General features: G+C 46.6%; 1 protein-coding gene across 1 annotated transcript in view; it reads right to left on the bottom strand.

Moving 5' to 3' along the window:
• Positions 1-20,963, bottom strand: part of SKP2 (S-phase kinase associated protein 2) — a 128,476-nt gene that overhangs the window by 70,515 nt on the left and 36,998 nt on the right. Inside the window, exons 3-4 of the mRNA XM_078674949.1 lie at positions 10,952-11,063; positions 5,648-5,791 (exon numbers count right to left, since the gene is read on the bottom strand). Of these exons, the coding sequence (XP_078531075.1) occupies positions 5,648-5,791; positions 10,952-11,063 (256 nt within the window). The remainder of the gene's footprint in view (positions 1-5,647; positions 5,792-10,951; positions 11,064-20,963) is intronic.

Here is a 20,963-nt window from a genome sequence, read left to right as displayed (position 1 = left end):
TGTGACGTCGGCATGCTTTCTGTGGAAGCTCCCACCGTTGGGTGCCATCTTCGGATTCTTTTTTTCCCCGTTTGTGTTTAGTTTCCGAATAGTATGGCAATGTTTGAATATTTGTTTCACCGCTTTTTTCTTCAAAAGTCTGTTTAAGTCTTTGCCCCGTTTTTACCACCTCTTATTCCAGTCTCATCTTTCTGGCGGAGGTGGGTGGGTTCGTTAGTGAATCCAGAAAGATCTTCAAGCTGCAAAACTACACCGACCGGTAAGAAACTATTCGTTTTGCAGCGTGAATCTTTCTTGAATCACTATGCTGTTCATTGACTTTGTAGCGGTGTTTTATCATTGTGCGGCTGGGTGGAAGATGTGCTTTGATTTTTGAAAATGTGTTGAAGCACCTTCTATCCTACTTGTGCTTCTTTGTTCATTTGTATGTCCACACAGTAGTGCCTTGTGAACGTGTGCACTGAAGCCCATGCTGCCACCAGGCATATGTCCTGAATGGGAGTGTTAGCCAGGAAGGCTATTGTTGCTCCCTTTTTCCTGGTTGAATGGGCCCGCGGCCCCTCTGCCAGTTCTTGCCCAGCTTGTTTGCGGCAAAATTGTATTGCTTGCGCGAGCCATCGTGCAATTGTCCCCTTAGTAACTGCTTTTCCCATGAAACTGTCTGCGAATGACACAAAAAATTGTTTTGTTTTTCTGTGATCCTTAGTTCTCTCTATGTAGTGCATGACTGCTCGTCTGGCGTCCAGAGTGTGCAGTGCCCTTTCTGCGTTTGTCGTTTGTTTCTGGAAGAAACTAGGTATTTGAATAGTTTGGTTGATGTGGAACTTTGACACCACCTTTGGCAAAAAGTGTGGGTCTGTTCTCATAACCACCCTATTGTTGTGAATTTGTATGTAGGGTTCTTGTAGCGTTAACGCCTGTAGCTCGCTCACCCTGCGCAGCGAGGTGATTGCCACCAGGAAAGCTGTCTTCAAGGTTAGCATTTGTAGGGAGGCCGTATGGATCGGTTCAAAGGGCGCTTTCATGAGTTCCGTCAGTACTAGGTTGAGGTTCCACGCTGGTGCTGGTAACCTCTTTGGCGGTGCAATCCTCTTTGCACCTTCCAAGAATCTTTTTACAATTTGTGAAGCAAAGAAGCTTTTCCCTGTCTCTCCTCTAGTTTAAGCGCTGCACCATAGTGTGAACCTCTTCCATTTGGGCACGTAGCACTTCCGCATGCTAGGTCTTCTTGCCTCTCGAAGTACCTTCAGGGTGCTCTCAGGTAATTTAAGGTGTGCGAACTATGTCCTCAGGAGCCAGGCTGCCTGGCTGAGGCTTTCTGGCTCTCAATGCAACACCTCTCCATTTTCCATGGAGAGTAGGTCTTTCCTTCTCCCAAATCTGTGTGGTGCACTCTGTGTCATCTCCATAATCTGTGATTACCAGGTCTGCCTGGCCCACTGTGGTGCCACCAGTATCAGGTTCATGTTGCTCGTTCTGCACTTGCCAAGTACCTTGTGTATCAGGGGGATCGGCGGAAAAGCATAAGCAAATGTCTTTGACCAGCTTATCCATAGGGCATTCCCCAGTGACCCTTCCCCTGGTTGCCTGGATGCGAAGTGCTGGCATTTTGCATTCTGGCGTGTTGCAAACAGGTCTATCGCTGGTGTTCCCCCACCTGTCGAACAATCTCCTTGTCTCTTGGGCATTGAGCTCCCATTCGTGTGAAGCCGATGTCGGTCTGCTGAGCCAGTCCGCTTCCACGGTGTCCTTCCCTGGCAGGTAAATCGCCAGTAGATCTATTTTTAGTAGGATGGCCCATTTCCATATTTCCTGCGCTAGTTCTGACAGCGGGGCTGACTGTGTTCCTCCCTGCTTGTTTATGTAGAACATCGCTGTTGTGTTGTCTGTCTGGATAAACACTATTTGGTTGTACAGCTTCGTCAGGAATGCCTTTAGTGCGAGGAACACGGTCTTTAGTTCCAGGTAATTGATGTGTTTGACCGCATCCGCTGGTGTCCACAGGCCCCTCCCTCTGAGTTTTTTCATGTGTGCTCCACATACCTTCTGGGAGGAGTCTGTGGTGATGGTCACAGTTGGTGTTGGTGGTGTTAGAGGCTTCCCTTTTGTTATGTTTCCTTTGTTCCACCATGATATCTCCTTGTGCACTGCGTGCGTTACAACCACTAAGTCTTCCCAACAACCTGTAGCTTGTGACCATTGGTCCTGTAGCCACTCCTGGAGTGGTCTCATGTGGAGTCGTACATTCGGCACTATGTGTATGCATGAGGCCATCATGCCCATTATCTTGCTCGCCGTCCTCACGGTCAGAGGACGCCCCTTCTGGTAGAGGTGCTCTTCCTTCACCAGTGTCAGCATTCTCTTCTCGCTGGGGAACACCTTCTCCTGTACGGTGTTGATCTGCGCACCCAGGAAAATGTTCACTTGTTCTGGGTTCAGTGAGGATTTTCCCCAGTGGATGGAGAAATCCAGGGCCATCAGTGTATCGGCCACTCCCTGTGCGTGCCGTTTGCATGTCTTGTATGATCTTGCCTTTACTGGCCAGTCGTCCAGGTAAGGGTATACGTGGATCCCTTCCCTCCTTAAGTGTGGTTGCCCCTTGGTGCTGATTTCAGTCCGAATGCCAGTGCCGTGAATTGATAGTGATCTGTGTCGATGACAAATCTAAGAAGATGTTTGTGCCGCCTGTTCGTTGGGATGTGCAGGTAGGCATCTTTGAGGTCTATGGTGACCATGAAGTCCCCGCCTTGTATCTGTGAAAGGACCTCTTGCAGGGAGGTCATTTTGAATTTTTGGGTTTTTATGTATTTGTTGAGGAACCTTAGGTCCAGGATGGGTCTCATTGTTTCGTCTACCTTTGGTACCAGGAAGTACGTGGAGTACACCCCATTGTTCCCCTCTATGGGAGGTACAGGCTCGATAGCCTCCTTCAGCAGGAGTTCTTGTGCTTCCCCTTGAAGTAGCTCTAGTTCCTTCTTTGCTAGTGCTCTTTTTGGTTTTCTGTTTGGTGATGTTTTTTCCAACTCTATGCAGTATCCGTACAGTATGGTGTTGAGAATCCATCTGTCTGTAGTTACTTTCTTCCCCTCTGGAAGAAACGGTTCAGTCTTCCACCCAGCGGTGTTACGTGCTCTTGCATGTTTAGTCTGAGCCACTCCTCTTTGTTGTATCTGTGCTCCACCCCTGGAGTTTTTGAGAGGGTGTGCACTAGTAGTGTGTCAGAGTCCCTTGGAGGTGGGTTGTTGTCCACCTCTTCTGTTGTTTCCCCGGCCATTCCCATTCCCGCGAAAGGACTGGCCCCTCTGTTGGTATTGCCAGTGCTATTTTTGCTGGCCTTGTTGTGTCTGGGTGTCGCCCTGGTGTGCCTGGTGGAAAGTTTGGTGCGACGTTCCCGGTTGGTTTCTCCCTCTCCAGTTTGGTCTCCGTGACGGGGTTCCTCTCTTTGTTCCTCTGAATTGCAAGGCCCCCATGGATCTTGCGGTGTTGTCCTTTTTCAGCTGGGTGAGCTTTTCGTCCACTGGTGCTCCGAACACTGTTTCGTCGTTGAACGGGGTGTTCAGGATGCTGTGTTGCACCTCCGGTTTAAAGTCTGATATTCTGAGCCAGGCTTGTCTCCTTTCCGTGATGCCCAGCATCATAAGTCTGCTGGCTGTGTCTGCACCGTCCAGTGCTGTTTTTAGGCAAGAATTTGCCACGTTCTTCCCCTCCTCTACCAGGTGCGTAGCTCTTTGCTGGTATTCTTGTGGGAGGTGTTTGACTAACTGGCCCAGGTCATCCAGGATCTGGTATTGGTGTCTGTTCAGCAGAGCGTTGGAATTGGCCATGCGCCAGTGCGTTGCGGCATTCCTCTCGATCTTTCTCCCAGTCAGGTCCATCCTTCTGCTCTCCTTGTCTGGGGCCTTGAAGTTGTCGGGACATTGGCCCTTTTCCTTGCTGTTGCCGCAATGATGGAGTCTGCAGTGACCGTTCCCTGGATGTAGGGTGGGTACTTGGGGGAGTGCTTGTACTTCTTCTCCGTCCTGGGTGTGACGGGTTTACAAGTCGCAGGCTCTTTGAAGGTCTCTCTCCCTTGTCCTTTAATGCTTTCGAGCAATGGCAGGCACTGGCTCCTAGTTTGTATTGGGAGCAGTGTTTCCATGAGGAAATCCGCCTTCGGCTGTTCCTCCTCGAGTTTTACTTTGAACGCTGCTGCTGCGTTCTTGACGACTTCATTGTAAAGTCCAATGTCGTCGGGCGGCGAGGGCCTCGCCGGATATGTGTCCACTCCCTCTTCTGGACTCTCGGCTTCGAGGTCCTGCAACTCTAGGTCCTGTGTGTCAGAGTATGACGAGCCCTGAAAAGTCCTCTGGTCGTCATCTTCCTCCTCCTCGTAGTAGAGGGTCTCTTCTTCTCGATATGCCAGATCTTTCTGGCTCTCCGACGGTCCTTCGACCTCGAACTCCTCTTCTTCCTCGACGAACTCGACCACCGGTGGATTTGGCTTCGACGGAATTGTATACGCTTTCATCCTTTCGTCGAAATCTTTCTTTCGCTGAAGGATGTTCTCCATCTCTGCCTCGAGTCTTCTCTTCTTTCTTTCCATCTCGGCCGCCTGTTCGGCGTCGATTGGTTGTGCCGGTCTCTTGGTCTGGCTTGATGGCTTGATAAACCCCCAACACCTCCTTCCCAGCCCCCAAATCCCCTTGGACCGACAGCCTCATACCACTGGCCAACTGACCTGTAGGACATCTTCCGGACAACAGACCTATACTTACCCACCGAGCGACATTATGGTTTTCTTATTATTTTTGTTTGCTTTAATGGAGTTGTATTCAATAAACAGAAACTGCATTGCCTTCTCCGAATGTGCAATACAATTGCAATATTTCTAAGGTGGTCCCTATGACCATGACACCCAGAGCATCAAGTAATGCTAAATGATTGAACACAGTGTAGTAGTAAAGACATGAAATAAGCCAGACAGCACCTGGTCGCACTATGAAACATATATATCAATACAGGCTCAAGTGTAACCAAATGGGGCCAACATATAAGAGATAACACCAACCAATCTATGGCACTCAATGACCAATTGTTGACTATTTTAATGGACACTGTGTCATTCCAATAATGTACATTAGACAGATGTTTTGAGACAGTGTACTGAGTAAATGACCTCCTGTATTAATGAACACAACTGTACTGTTACCGATTTTAAAATTTGGCAATAAAAATATTTTGAAAAACTCCCACAAAAGGCTGTGATTAAAAAGTGTCACAGTCTTATTTAAATTTTCATCAAATTTCAGATTCTCGTGTTTACTGCTACATCAGGTTATTTCCAGCACAAGCAAGGAAGCTACTCTGGAAACTTCATTATCAAGGTGGAAGTCACAGCTTTGTGATCATTTGTGATCCAAACAATGAAATAGATATTAAAGACTACAAACTGGATGGGACATGCTCCTAAATCTATGTTCAATATGTGCATTACAATAGGCCTTCCTTCTGCAATCAACTACACAGAACTGGCAATTAAGATAATGATCACAACCACAGGAGTGCACCAGAAAGTGATTATCTGCTTTGTAAATTATTTTTTTTTAAAACAGCACAATAGACAAAATAAATACTGTGCTTTATGGTTGCACAACCCTGGTGTCCTTACCTGGAGGTTTTAAACAATGGATCAGCAACACAGGCTCGTGGGCAACGAAAAGCAACAATGCCAGCAGAAAGCACTTGACCAATAACTCCTGGGAGCAGACTTTTACCTGTCAGATCGAGACTGTGCCAAAGTGACTCATCAAACCTAGCCAGGAAAGAATATGAGGGATCATCAAATAAAGATGAAAATGTACATATTATTCGTGCGATCACTCGCTCTCTGATAATTTCATTGATAAGGGAACTCAAGAATAGGTCAAGGACCATGGGTATAGTTAGTTATAGAGGAACAGGCGGTCCCTTTCAACAAAACTTCATACAAAAATAAACTTACAAGTCAAATAATTTCTATGACATCACTGATGAAGTAATAACGCAATTTAATTAATATTGAAAAAAGTTAAAGAAAACAGAAACAATTAAAGAGAGAAACATACAAGACACCATATGATTTGGTTAGCCCAACTCAGACAAGACAAGTGACTACGTAAAAATAAACAAAGGGTGTCACGTCTATTAAGGTACCAATGCTATTGTTATTAAAATAAATGACAACGCAATAGTCATGGTACTACAGGTGAACAACGTTTCGATCCCATTTGAGGGTCTAGAAGATAACACATTAGCCCACTCCTGCTGGGAAGAAATCGAAAAGCAAGGGAGGCTAAATAATTCCATCGCCACGGTCCTAAAAGGTTCACTCAAGGACTTACACCTCGAAGGGGCATGGCACATAAATACTTCCCTCTCTGGCTTCAAAAAGGCAGTAAACAGCGCAATCAAACAAATTTCACAGCTAATGGACAAAACTGCATTCTCAAAGAAAAAACACGCTTGGGCAGTGATTAGTTCTCATCAGTTGTTTAAACCACAACCATACTTGTTAGATCACTTCTCACAACATAAAAAGCATTATCTTACTATGTTACGGTTGGGGTCATTCCCCACGAAGGACCTAACCCCAAAATGGAAACAAGTATGGTTAACAAAAGAATGCCGGCTGTGTGGACAAGGAGAAGAGAGCCTCTTACATCTTCTATGCATCTGCCCCACACTTCTAGAAATTCGGAAAAGGGTCCTCCGCAAGTTGTTGATAAAAAATCAGCTACGGACATGCAGAGCGGCAGTCATACAATGTCTTGGAGGCCACTCCATTGAACTTTTTTGCAAAGCCATTATGCTTTGGAAAATGGCAGCCAAAGAATTAGACAACAAACATGAATGAACTGGAGAGGTCCAGTTAAGACCGCTTGGACCCTTGTTCTTCTCTTGCACCAACATAATTTCTGGGCCCCTGGTGTACAGTACCGCCTCTCTCTGTTCAAAATTTCCTTTTAATATGAAAGTTTTATCTAATGTATTATCTATGGATGATTATCCAGGTCATGACAGCAGTGTGTTTTCATTTTTTTTAGCACCTTTTTAACCCTCATCAATTTATCTAATTACGCATTTTTTTGTTTTAACATGTTTGTATCATAGAACTTCTTCCACTCTTTTAGGATTTTTAACAAGATCAAATAAAAGTATTTCTGACTGACTGACTCATCAGGACTGAATAATGTATGCCTAAGACCAGAAATGCCTGGGGAGGAGAGCCCACAGTGCAGAATAGGTAAGAATGTGTCCTATGTCTGAGTTGTGCTAACCAAATCATATTGTGTCCTGTATGTTTCCCCACTTTAAATTGTTTCCGTTTTCTTTTACTTAATTCAATATTAATTAAACCGTCTGGTCCTTTAGAAGTGTCACTCTCTCGCTCAAAAGTGTTCCTACCACAAACATGAAGTAATTTTGTACTCATCTTACATTGAAGTGGTTTGTTTCCAAGCACCGGCAGATTGCAAACGTAAGTAAATGCAGGCCAGAACAGAATAACTAGGCGGAGCTAAATAACAGGGATGAGGAGGAACTTAAAATCCACAGTATGAGATTGTACCAATGAAAAGAGCTACTGATTTTGGTTAAAGTGTCAAAATAACTGAGGTGGAATGAAATACAAGAAACAATAATTGGGTTACATTTCACTAAAGCAGAGCCATTAAATCTTGGGACCCCAGACCATGGGATGAGGAAGACCCTCATACCCCACTTCCATTTTTATTAGGCCCGACTTGCTATCACAACTGACCACAAGACCTTTTGTTACCAAAACATTCAAATATACTGGGCTGTGGCTCAACCTGAGGAGTATTTCTCTCACCTTATGCTATTGGCTGTCTGGAGTGCTTGCACTGTAATGAATGAGGGATTCAACATCTCAAAAGTACACCAAACGCACAGAATTCGGTCTCACAGATGCACTATATATAGAAAGAATTGTTCTATGTTTTTCGACGCAGCTGTTTTTTTTAATCAATATGGATTTGTCAAATTAAATTTAGTCAGGACTTAAAACGCTAGCCAGTCCTAGTGGTTTTGCCAATGCTTGTTTTATCAAGTTGCCACAACCGTATTTAAATTAATAACTCTACTCTTAACTTATTTCCAATGTAGTATCTGAAGACAGTGGATCTGATGTAATAGGGGAACACTCCGATTGTGTGTGTGTGTGTATATATATATATATATAGACAAAACACAAACATTTTGATTTCAGAACATTAGATGTTAAAGTTGTGACCTATGTGCATGTCTGAGGGAATACCAAAACAAAAGTTGCATTTTTACCACAACATTTGTGAATTGAACATAGAAAAATATTAACCTTTAAGCTGATTTCTCTTGAATCCTTACTCCCCCTGACACCATATTGTCTGTCATTGTATACGAAGATATGGGTCTACCTCTATCACTAGCTGTGCCACCCTTCTCCTGCATTTCCTTCTTACACTAGCACCAACACCTATACTTAACCCTGCCCCATTACCTAAACCGCACATAACTTTAACCCCATCCTTCCTCAAAACCTAGTGTCTATTTTAACACTAACATGGACGCAAACCACTACACCTTTCCTTATATAGTCCCTTATTCTAACCCTAAACCATATTCCTTAAATCATACCTCACACCATACTTTGTATGCATGTATTATTTCCTAAAGCACACACCTAGCCAAAAGACAGGACAGCGCTGCACAGGGTCTCGGGAAAGGATATGGTCAACGAGTGATATAATAGGTAGCTGAATTCTGGGAGCAGAAGTGTACTGTCCCTGCACTGTGATGTAGTGTAAAGGAGAATCTTCAACTTTTTTCTAAAATTGGAGCAGCGTTGGAACGGTCCTGATCTACAAAGGGATGTTGTTCCACATTTTCGGTGCAATAGATGAAAAATGCTCACTGCCGTATTTTTTTAATTCTTGGTTAACAGTCTTATGGCATCCAGAATGTAGGTCTGCAGAGAGACACCATAGATTTTGAGCATGCCTGCAACATAGGCGGGGGTGCCAGCTGTAATGGCCTCTGAAAAGAATGCAACTGGTTTTAAAGATGGTTGGAGTTTCATCACTCTGGTGGTGGTGATCTATTTCGTGCGGTCATGGATGAGATTTGCTGCAGAACGTAATATGCCCTTAAAGAGAGCTGCCAATGTGGGTTTTAGCAAGATGTGGGGCAGGGAATTACCACCATTCAGATAAGAGTGCATGGTTGTGAGCAGAAGTTCTGAAGTCTTTCGAGTACAGCTTCACTTTATTCAGAAGAGATGGCTAGAACCAGGCAGTCTATCTTTTTCTGGCAATGGGTTCCTTGAGGGTGAAGCTTGTGTCTAGGTGAAATCTAATGGACTTGGCATGCAGTAAATCTTGGGGTTCAAAGCAGTTAAGGTCCATGTCATTGAGCCAGGTTTTTGTTCTTGCTTGTTGATCTTGGTAAATAACAGGAATTCTGCCTTGGAGGGGGTAGAGCTTTAGGTACGTGCTGTGAATGCAGGTCTGGATAACGTGCAGGCAATGTGACACGCTGGATGACTGAAGAAGGAAAGAGTTTGGAGTAGAGTGGAGTATTGTGTCTGGAATGATTGTGGAATGGCTGAAGAAAAATATTGAATGAATGTGGTGTCGTAATGGTGTTTGTATATATTGTTTTGAATTGGTGGTTGCATTTTTCTATTGAGTTTATTAATGTATTGATATGTATTTTCTAAAATTAGCTAAAAGTTTGAAAATAAAAAGAATACGTGAATTGATTTTGTTTTGGAACCTGTGATGTTTGTGCGCTAGTACCATTTAAAAAGTGTATGGTAAGTAGTGTTCAGTATTGGCACTTGTTTGGTTTAGCTTACTCTAATACTGGCCCAAAAACATAACCTAAACAAAACCCTTAAACATCCCTAATCCCATCTCTTATCGAAACCTTAACTCATGGATTTTTTTCATGAATGGTTTTCTATGTTTTTGTATACTTTACTTTTGTTTTTGTAGATATCCTTCCTTTCTAATGTGAGTACAAAGCTTTATTTCGATATAGAAATATCTTAAAAGCACATAATAAAAATACAATTCATGTTATTAATAAAAACACTTAATAAATAATTAAAAAGACAAGATAAAACAGTATTAAACCATTTACAGCTTTGAGTTGTTTAAGAAAAAAAGAAAAGAACAGGAGATTACCTAAAAAGAAATTCATCACATAGCTTTACATCTGATCACCCATGCCCAGCTAAGAAATTTGGCTACCCCACACGCCAATACTGTATTAGGGTTAGATTGTAAAATTCTTAACACTGGGGCATAGCCTCTGGTCTCAAGTAGGCGACAGACAGGTTTTAGCCATTTGGATCTGGACTTTTTGTAGGCACTGCAAACAAAAAAAAGACATGTGGAATGGATTCCAGCTCAGTGCTGCAGAGCGGGCAGGTGGCAAGCGTTTGGTAGGGGGGTTTCCATTTTGAGGTGCGTTCACGGACTGGTAGGGTTCCTATTCTAAACTGAACATATAAAGCCCAATCTTTGGGTTTTCTAATGAAGTCCATATAGGGTTCAAGCAAGGGTACGGTCTTATGCAGTCGAAACTCATCAGTAAGTCTACCCAAGTTATCCGCTCTAGATTCTTGGGCGTCGACCCACAGCCAGTAGGCCCGCTTGACTTCCAGTTTAGATATTGAAGCACCAGACTCCCACACTACCCATAAACCAATGGCCGTAAGGAGTTCCTTCATTTTAGAGAGCCAGACAATTTTGTGAGACCCCTGCAAGTTCATAACTTCTTTAAGGCCGTCTGCGTAGCACTCTAGCTCTGGTGTGCGCCACAGGCGGGCCCAATAAAGAAGCGGGCGCAGAATAAATCTAATGTGTTTGTCTTTGTTTTTTTTAATCTGTTCCTTCTGTGAATATTTGTTTGGAGTGATGTAAATACTCACGAAAGACGATGCCACCTCTTGCAGACCCGTGAAACCTTCAGAAGGGTAGTCAACGGTAAGTAGGAAAAGATGCTGAGAAAAAGCTCATCAGGGAGCGCTTCCCAAGATACCCCTGCAGAGGACAAATGGCATTAGTTTTGTCAAGCAATCAAAAGTAAATTCTACAAAAGAACATCCATCCCACCATGAACATACAAATAAGGATACTCTACAGAGATGTGTGTGGGTAAACCTCCTGTTGCAAGCCTTCAGAAATAAAATGCAGACACGAACACCAATTCCCCATAATTTAAAGGAAGAGGTCATGCCCCAAACATACAATTACATCATGGGAAAGACTACTAAAAAATCCAATCATGCATCAGTGCATAAAAGTGACAGATGTATATGAATTCATTAAGGAGTTTTCTTGGTTTACAATTTTCTATTAGGCTTGCAACAGTGCATCATCAAAAGGCTGCAAGATCATTTGTGGACAGTGATTTCAATTAACAGCAACTAACACAGCAATGACAAGTAGCAACTTGATAGCACACATGGCCTCTATTTATCCCAAAAAAACTCAACCCACTCTTCAAAGGCAACTAGATCACATACAAAAAAAGATTCCTTTTTACACTTGAGGCGGTAGCCTGGTGAATACCACCAATCTGTTCCTGCCATTAGCGCTTAATTAATCTTTGCACCCGAGGCGGAAGCCGGGTGGTAGCCTGCCTGCATTTTTAAACATTGTGTTATTTTATGTTTTCATTTGCGGCGTAATTTGTGATTTTTATTCAGCCCACTGCCTTAATCTACATACTGCATTACTTACGCGTGCCCCACCGAGCTCACAGACGATTAGGTACTGTGGCCGGTGACGCGGGATCAGCCCCCTCACAATTCCGGTGGGAAACTACAAGGCCCAGGGCCCTTGCGCTGTAGAAGGGACTACAAAGAAAGATGGCCATCGCTTCGCGCAGCGAGCGCGCCATTGTCGCGCCTGAGTCCAGCCCGTCTGCCCTCGTCCGCGCCGAGGGCGGGCCTAGGGCCAACCATCATGCTTAGGTGACAACTTTATCTAGAGGGGATATTTTAGCACTGAATAAAATTGGACACATTAACTGTGATCATGCACTTAATGTAGATAAATGGGTAGGCCCTACTAGCTGTCCTGCCTGTAGACACACTTTGGAACCCCATCATTTGATTATTAAGAAAGAGACACCCAAATATATGAAGTGTGGTCTGATTAATGCACGATCTATGTGTAAAAACTCTCTCCACATATTTGACCTGATCATTGAAAATGAGCTTGATTGCTTATTTATTACAGAAACTTGGCTTCGTGAGTGGTCTAACCCAGATATAGTATGTGCCCTACCTCCTGGGTTCGCTATCTGTAGACAAGATTGTGTAGAACAGCGTGGTGGCGGATTGGCTATTATACACAGGGACACTATGAAATGCTTAGTTAGGGAGCTTCCAGACACTAGAGGAGCTGAGAGCTTGAACTTCTGCATACAAGTGCATAACACCTTTACCTTTTCGGGGGCATTGTTATACCACCCTCCTGGCCATCCCACGCAGTTTCTTGCCAGCGTAGGGGAAGTGCTGGGTGATCTGACCCTCAGGTATGCTAATTTCACCCTCCTAGGAGATTTGAATCTCCATTTAGATGATCCGAATGATCTGCACGCCTCCAGTTTCAAAGAAACGTTACAGGTGTTGGGACTTATGCTAAGGACGTTAGAAGCAACTCATGAGGCGGGACATACCCTCGATTGCATTGGTTCCAACCTAGATGAAATGACGGTTAAAAGCCCCGCACCACAAGTTTGGACGGACCACTTCTATTTCGAATTTAATATTGAATTAAAGGGGAATGAGACAACCTCTAAAGAGGCAGATAATAAGGGAAGAACCCTACCAAGTTGGGGGAAAATTTTGGAGCACCCTGACCTTGGTAGATGGGCCAAGGAGAGTAAACCAACTCTCTCAGGGAACACCACGACGGACTATCAGAGGTTTGAGAGGTGTGTGACAGAGATTGGGAATAAGATCAGAAACCCAGAAAGAACTGGCACCAGAGGGAAAAGGAAACTATCTGCTCCCTGGTACTCAGGCTAACTTAAAGAGCAATTAGTAGAAGTTAGACTTTTAGAGCGAAAATGGCGACGGTGCTATGAAAATAAAGCTAAGGAGATATATAAGAGTGCCAGGAGATTATATCATGCCTCTATTAAAATTGCAAAAATCAAGTATTTTACCGCCCGCATTGAAGCATCAAACAACAAACAAAAAGAAATTTCTAAAATCGTTAATAGCTTCACTAAGCCCAAAACTCTAAACCAAGAGATCCCTCCCTCCCAGACTCTGTGTAATGATATAGCCAACTATTTTACCCAAAAAATAGACATCCTCACTAAAGACTTTCCCCAATTTGAGAAAGAAGAGCTTGGGGATGAAATGGATTTGAACCTGCATCAACCCAGATGGGAAAGCTTTAGTTACATTAGCTTAGAAGATTCCCTTCAGGGAATATCTGCCCTTAAATCAGGATCGCCTTTCGACCCCTGCCCCCCTGTACTGCTTAAATCGATAATCTATGAGGTCAATCCCTGCATAAATTCCATCATCAACTCGTCCTTCCAATCAGGGGAGATTCCCCCACAATGGAAGGTGGCAGCAGTGAGACCACTGCAAAAAAAGGCTATACAGGACCCTACAACCTTGTCCAATTTACGTCCCATTTCTCTTCTTCCCGCCATTTGCAAAATCACAGATTCATATGTCAACAAACAACTGACAGCATTTCTGGAAGAAAATGACATCCTGCACCCATGTCAAGCAGGTTTTAGGACCCACCACTCCACCGAATCTGCACTTCTGTCATCCACTGAAACCATTCGTGCTGCACTGGACCAGGGAAAGATGGCTGTCCTGATCCTATTAGATCTCTCTGCAGCATTCGACAGGGTTTCCCACGCTATCCTTTTACATCGCCTTGCTACGGCAGGCATAGCAGGAACCATGCTCGAATGGTTTAAAAACTACCTGGCGCATAGGCGTCAGATCGTTATGCTGGGTAATTTCTGCTCTGAAGAAAAAACCATGATAACAGGGGTTCCACAGGGCTCAAGCCTGAGCCCCACTTTGTTTAACGTATATATGGTCCCTCTGTGAAAACTAATTTCTTCTTTTAACATCAGTACAATTGCCTATGCGGATGACACTCAGTTGGTCCTGATACTGGGCAAAAATCAATCCAATGCGGAACTGACATTAAGAGAATGCTCGTCAGCAACCTTTAAGTGGATGACACACAACCACTTAAAATGTAATTCTGCTGGGGGCGTGGCCAGGCAACATGGCTGGCAGGACGTGAGCTCCGCCAGCTCCCGTCCGACGGACCCGAAAAATCCTGAAATTAATCCTTTCCATGCATCTTTAGCGGACTAATTCGACTGCCGGAGATCCCCTTGTCCTGGAGACCCCGTGGCTGGCGACTGGTTGCGACGGCGCCCGCGAATCCTGAGGAAGGGAGCGCTGTTGCGGTGGGGCCCTGCTGACCATCTACGCAGGGCCGGGGATCGCGGCCTGGTGCGGAGGGGTGCGGTGGGGGTGGCCTCTCTGGGCTCCCTGGTGCCGGCCGTGTTCTCGGTTCATCGGCGGAGCCTGCTGCCATCTGGGGCTCCGCCGTTTCAGCGCTCGTGAAGCCCCGGAGGGCTCTCTGGGAGCAATCGGCTCGGTCCGGGACCGGTCGGGGACAAGAGGTGGGGCGCGGCACCCGCCCTCTTGCCCGGAGGCTGCCGAGTGATCTGCGGGGTGCTCCCCTGCCCGGATCGATGCCCCTGGAGCCGGGACTTGGAGGCTTACGTGGAGCCCGTGGCGGGGTGGCCTTGTGTCCCGCCCGGTGGCTCTGAACTCTGGAGCGGAGGCCCTGCGGGGTTGGGCCGCCATCTTGTCCGCGGCATAGCGGGGACGCGGGCTGCCTTGAGGCCTGTGTGCGGCGGGGGTTTTAATGTCTTCTTTATCTGGGTCAGGTACGATTACTATCGGAGATCCACAAACCATCTGTCCAACACTCATTACTAGCGCAGACTGTGTTTAATGCAGAACCCTATTTGAACTTCAAATTAACACAATATGAAAAAATGCTGCTCACCCGTTTCAGATTTGATCTCTTTCATTTAATGGTTGCATTTCCAAAGCAAAATGTCTGGTCATCTACATTTTCTATGTGCCCCTGTGATCTGCAGTCCCCTCAAACAACTATCCACACACTGTTATTCTGTAAGTTTTTTACTGAACCCCGTAAACGTTGGATATTGCCCATCCTGAAATTTTGGGGCCTACGGCAGTGTCGTCCTGCATACCTGGCACTTCAGTACCTTGAAAACGAAAATTATGCCAAAGCAATTGCACATTTTCTCAAGTTTTGTATACGTCATCGTACAAATCTCTGAGCATAAACCATACTGCTGCCTTGCATAAATGAAAGAAAGCTAGCTAACTGGAAAACAGTAGGTTAAATTCAAAACTGAAAAGCTTACATAAACTGAGATGTTGCTGCTCGTTTTAATTACTTTTTAACAAACGTATTTTTTAATGATTTTATATTTTGTAATACTTGCATTTTACTCATTGTGAACTTTTATGGTGTTTTTCTTAAAACTACCGAATAAAGTTATTATTGAATTGAATTGATCTGCGGGGTGCTCCCCTGCCCGGATCGATGCCCCTGGAGCCGGGACTTGGAGGCTTACGTGGAGCCCGTGGCGGGGTGGCCTTGTGTCCCGCCCGGTGGCTCTGAACTCTGGAGCGGAGGCCCTGCGGGGTTGGGCCGCCATCTTGTCCGCGGCATAGCGGGGACGCGGGCTGCCTTGAGGCCTGTGTGCGGCGGGGGTTTACGGACCCCAGTGGCGGCGTTGTGCTGCTTTCCCCCCCCCGCCTACGGGGGCCGGGTGCCTGGGCGCCTCTGTGTTGGGCCGTGGAAAAGGGAAGAAGGGAGCCGATCCCCGGTGTCCCTGACTCAACGCTTGGTGGAGCCGTTTCTCTCCGCTGCTGCTGGGCCCCGGCCCCCCTGGAGTGTGCTGGTTCCCCTGGGCCCCTCCGGTGGCCTGGTGGGGAGGGGGCTGCTAGATCGCGATCCGGCTGCTCCTGGGAGACTGTTTCCTTGGCTGGTGGCCCTTGGGTGATTGACTGGAGGCCCGGTCTCCCCGCGGGGGCTCAGCATTGTGGGCAGGCCTCCCGGATCTCCAGGTGCCTGAAGAGCCGTACGTACATGGGAGTGGAGGACTAGTGGAGTGTTAGCCCATCACGACACCCTTGATCCCTGCATTGGCCTGCCGGATCTGAACCTCGCCGCTTGCTGGACGGAGGAGGAGGGGTGCATCCTGTATTCGCTCTCCTGGGACCCCTGGATCCATCCAATTCCTGACCGCTCCAAGGCTGAGCGGGTGGTCGACTTCAACTGCCCCCCGCGGAAGCCGCTGCTCTGAGGGGGCGAGGGTGGTCCTCATAGCCTTCGGCGCAGGTGTGTGGGCCTGCCTTGCTGCGGCCTGGGGTCCTCTTGATCCTCGAAGAGCTGCCTGGAGCCCTGAGGCGGGGAGACAGGGGGTACGAGAAGTCTCGGAGTCTCCCGGACAATGATTGTTGAGTCCTGTGGCCACCGGTGATGCGTAAAGACAAGATGTCGAAGTCCACCCAGCCCAACACAATCACGCAATACACTACCCAGAGGCTGCCCTCACAAAGAATTTCTCGTCAGACTGGCCAAGAGGAGGGTGCGGAGGGGCCGGCGGAACCATCCAGAGCTGAACTGCTGAAAGCTATACAGGGCTCCCACACTGCGCTTGAGCGGCAGATCGAGACAGTTTCTATTGATGTCAACCTCTTGCGCACGGATCTCCATAAGGTGGCGGATAAGGTCTCCGACGCTGAGGGCAATATCACTCAACTGCAGGGTGAGGTGGCCTCCCTCAAGAAAACGGTAACGACCCTCACGGCTGCGACACATGCCCTGGAGCGGAGAGCGGAGGACGCGGAGGGTAGGGCACGCCGTAGTAACATCAGGGTCCTAGGTGTGCCGGAACGATTGGAGGCGGGCAACGCCGAACGTTATCTGGAAACTTTGATTCGGACCCACCTGTGCCCACAGGGACTATCCAGTGTCTTTGTTATCGAACGGGCGCACAGGGCCCTGGTGCCGCCTCCGCGCCCGGGGGAACCCCCGAGAGCGCTTATCGCCAAGATATTAAACTACAAGGACCGGGACTGTATACTGAGGGAGGCGAGGGAAACGGACAACCTCACTATTGAAAACAGCCGCATCTCCATATATCCGGACTACACCCAGCAGGTACAGGAGCAGCGGAAGTCTTACCTGGCCGTGAAACAGAAGCTCCGGGAGATGAAGCTGCAGTATATGCTCTTGTACCCAGCTACGCTCAAAGTACTCTCACAAGGTCGTGCTCATTTTTTCGAATCCCCGGCGGAGGTCTGGGAGTGGCTCGAGATACGCGGCGATGATCTACCACCGGGAGAATGAGGAGGTCCCCGCGAGACGTGGGGCACCCGCCCTCAGCGACGGCACCGCGGGAGACGACGGCGCCGCGGGAGACGACGGCGCCGATCTGCCTCAATGGATCCTGCAGAGCCTAGAATCATGGTGGGTGAGGATGGCGTTCTCCTGCTGGGACCACCCGGGGGGGAGGCGGGCCCGGAGTCTCTGATCAGGTCTCTCCCTGGGGACACTTTGGTTCCGGACACCCTGCAAGATACGGTGCCCACCACAGACACCGAGGCACCAGTGATTCCTGAGACCGGACTACCCGAGACAATGACGCAGCCGGGCCCATCCTGAGGTACTTGTACACTCTGCAATGTTGTCCTTGGTGTGGGAGGAACTTTGATGCCCTTGCTGATGTTTTGTGAGGCGGGTGGGCTCCGCGGTTTGCTAGGGATGATGGGATGGAGCGGAGGACTTGCATCCAGTTGAGGGGGAATCTGGGGCGGGGTAACTGTATGCTCTGTTGTAGTATCTTGCCTAAGATTTGCTATGTTCGTCAGGGTCTAGCGGGGAGCTGGGTGGGTGGGAAATACCGGTTGGGTTGGTGTGTGTGTGTGGGGTTGTATGGAACGGATGGGGTGGCTGTGCACGTCCTGGCACTGGCAGGGGGAGGGCAAGGTAGCATGTTTTATTGTTTTTACTGCCTGTTTGCTCATGGGTGGGGGTGGTGGGGTGTGTTCTGGCAGGGAAAGTACCTTGTCTTTTAACCAACAAGCCAAAGAAGTAGCAGGGGTCTGTTTTAATATCATTAGAGGTCTCAGAAAGTTTTTTGACCTTCCTCTGAGTGCCAGACGTACGGTTGCTGTAGCATTAATAACATTCAGGCTGGATTATTGCAACAGTCTGTATGCAGAGCTAAATAAATCAGCCCTGCACAGACTTCAAATGGTCCAGCACGCACCTGCTAGGTTAGTCCTTAGACTGCCTAGGAAGTCCTCAGCCTTGGCAACCTTTTGATGCCTTACAATGGCTTCCAGTACATAAGCGCATCCTGTTTAAGGTTCTCACAATCACATACAGAGCTTTCCACCATCAAGGCCCACTGTATTTGCGTAAGTACTTTAGACCATACCATCCGTCACGGGCACTCAGGTCATCCACTGCAAATCTGCTCCATGTTCCCAGGTTCAGGTTGATGACCAGAGGAGGAAAATCCATAGCAGTCATTGGCGCCAAGGCATGGAACAAATTTCCTCCATCCCTGCGTCAATTGCAACAGAGCAAATCTTCAGAAAACTATTAAAAACATGGATATATTCCTCATCAGATTCTGGATGCTTAGCGTTAATCTGACCCCCCCACCGCAGACTGTTAGCTTTGCCATGGATACTCTGCTGCGTACTGTAATAAGGTTTCGAAGCGCCAAGATACTCCTTGGAGTGGTAGCGCGCTATATAAAGTGCATTTTCACATCACATCCCATCACAATGGCATCTCCAGTCTCCTCTTGCAGCTGTGCTCCAAAAAGCCGACCAATTCATACCCAACATTCTTCCAATAGGAATGGGTTTTGACGGCACCATTCTACACTAGTGTGCTTCCTACAGGAAAAACAAATTCCAAAAAGTCCATATGAAATCATGAGCCATCCCTGTGATGTGGAGAATCTTCCAAATCGCTTTCCTGCCACCCACTAAAGTTCGCCACTCAGGCAAAAACATCAAAATACATAGAATATATTCAGTTCTACTGAAAAGCCTCTCTCAGTGTCAATCACCTGAAGACTGACACTCTACCATACAAGTGAAATATTAAAGTCGCACTTGAAATGCAACCCACTGGGAACGGACTCAACTAACTGGAAAAGACAGCAAATTAGTGATCACTATTTTATTGCAGGTAGTGTTCTGTAAAGGAAAAGGAGCTGTGGTAAAAGAGAAAAAAAGTTAGAAACATTTTAAAAGTTCGAAAATAGATAAAAGTTCAAGAGTAGATATTAGTTCGGGCCTACTGTGGTATATAAATAAATAATACCGGATCTAGGTTTGACTGGACATAGCAATAACAGATAGCTCAATAAATAAGAGTCAAGATTCGAGGTAGTAGGAGTTTGCAGGTTTAATACAGCATAAAGGACAGGAACAGGACAACCTGCACGGGAACAGGATGGCAGGGCCCTACAGGGGGGGACAGGGAATGAGCGCGCTAACTTTAATAACAATGTACAAGCATATATACTAAAACAGTTGCATTACAATACATATGATAGGCGGAGCAGTGGGTGTGGTCAATAGCAGTCGCGAAAGATAAGGGTGAAAGTGGGTGTAACAGGAGGCGTATACATAGACATGTGATGTAAACGTAACAGAATATGTCATAAATGGGGCGGAAACATGGAGGGGGCTACCTAAGGAGCCGGGACCTCTAACCTAATGGTGCGCGCAAACTGACAATGACGTGTTACTAGGAGAAGCTGGGGGCTATGAACTCTGTGCTAGGAGCAGAGACTGAAGTCTGGAGAGTCAGGGCGACATGTACCTAAACCCTATCTAGTATCTAATGTTTAGAGGACATGTTGATATAAACTAAGAGTCAGGAGGGGAGAGGTTAACAGACTCTAAGACTGGAGCAGGCATTATTCTACATGTAGTGCGTATTGAGGAATATTAAATGACCATTAAATGCAGTATTTCTCCTACATGGAGACGTAAAGGCTAGACAATGACGGAAACTATTGATGCGATTCAGTAGCTTAGGAATGCAGAGAAGGAGGGCTGGACTGATAACTAGAATCATAACATACTCTTGGCAGACTCGTAGGCAGAGCCAGGCCGAGCCGGGCACTGTGAGGCAGGAAGTAAGTGAAGGGTCGAGGATACAGGTGGGGGCTGTATCGCTCCTCAGCGAGGGTTCAGGAGACAGGAGCTGAATCTGGTGTCCAGGCCCTTTTGAGGCCTAGAAACGGGGACTTTTCAATGAAATAACGTGCACACTGAGAAACGTGGCAACGTAACTTTACATAGGCCTGATATTCATAGTATTCACGAGAACTGGAAACTGGCATACTAGAGATGGACACAACTATAATTGCATCTTAAATCGAACAGGGAGAATACATATGCATATTAATCATGCACACATAACATAAGATGGAGGACACGTAGGGACACAGAACATGGCAAAATTTACTTTTCCACATTCCCTCCTTGTCACTACGTTTCCATCAGGAAACATCAATATTCATGATACCATCTATCATTTCATACAGTATCATTTGCTCGTCTCGAATTTTCTTGGAACGGGATTTAGAACGGGACTTGGGACTAGGAATACAAGAGGTAGCACAAATGCCGCAAATCGCAGGGCCACATTGTATACAGAGGCAGCAACTGAATATGATCGCTACTGCAATACCCAGAAATGACAATACTTTCCATCCCCAGGCGGAAATTATATTCCAGAACCAACCGGACCATGTCCAGGTGCCTGGATCTTGGTGTAACATATGGGCAATTTTAT

Source organism: Lissotriton helveticus, chromosome 2_1 (genome assembly GCF_964261635.1).
Source record: "Lissotriton helveticus chromosome 2_1, aLisHel1.1, whole genome shotgun sequence".
Lineage (NCBI taxonomy): Eukaryota > Metazoa > Chordata > Amphibia > Caudata > Salamandridae > Lissotriton > Lissotriton helveticus.
The sequence above is the reverse complement of the archived record's forward strand: the minus strand, read 5'-3'. Positions and strand labels throughout refer to the sequence as shown.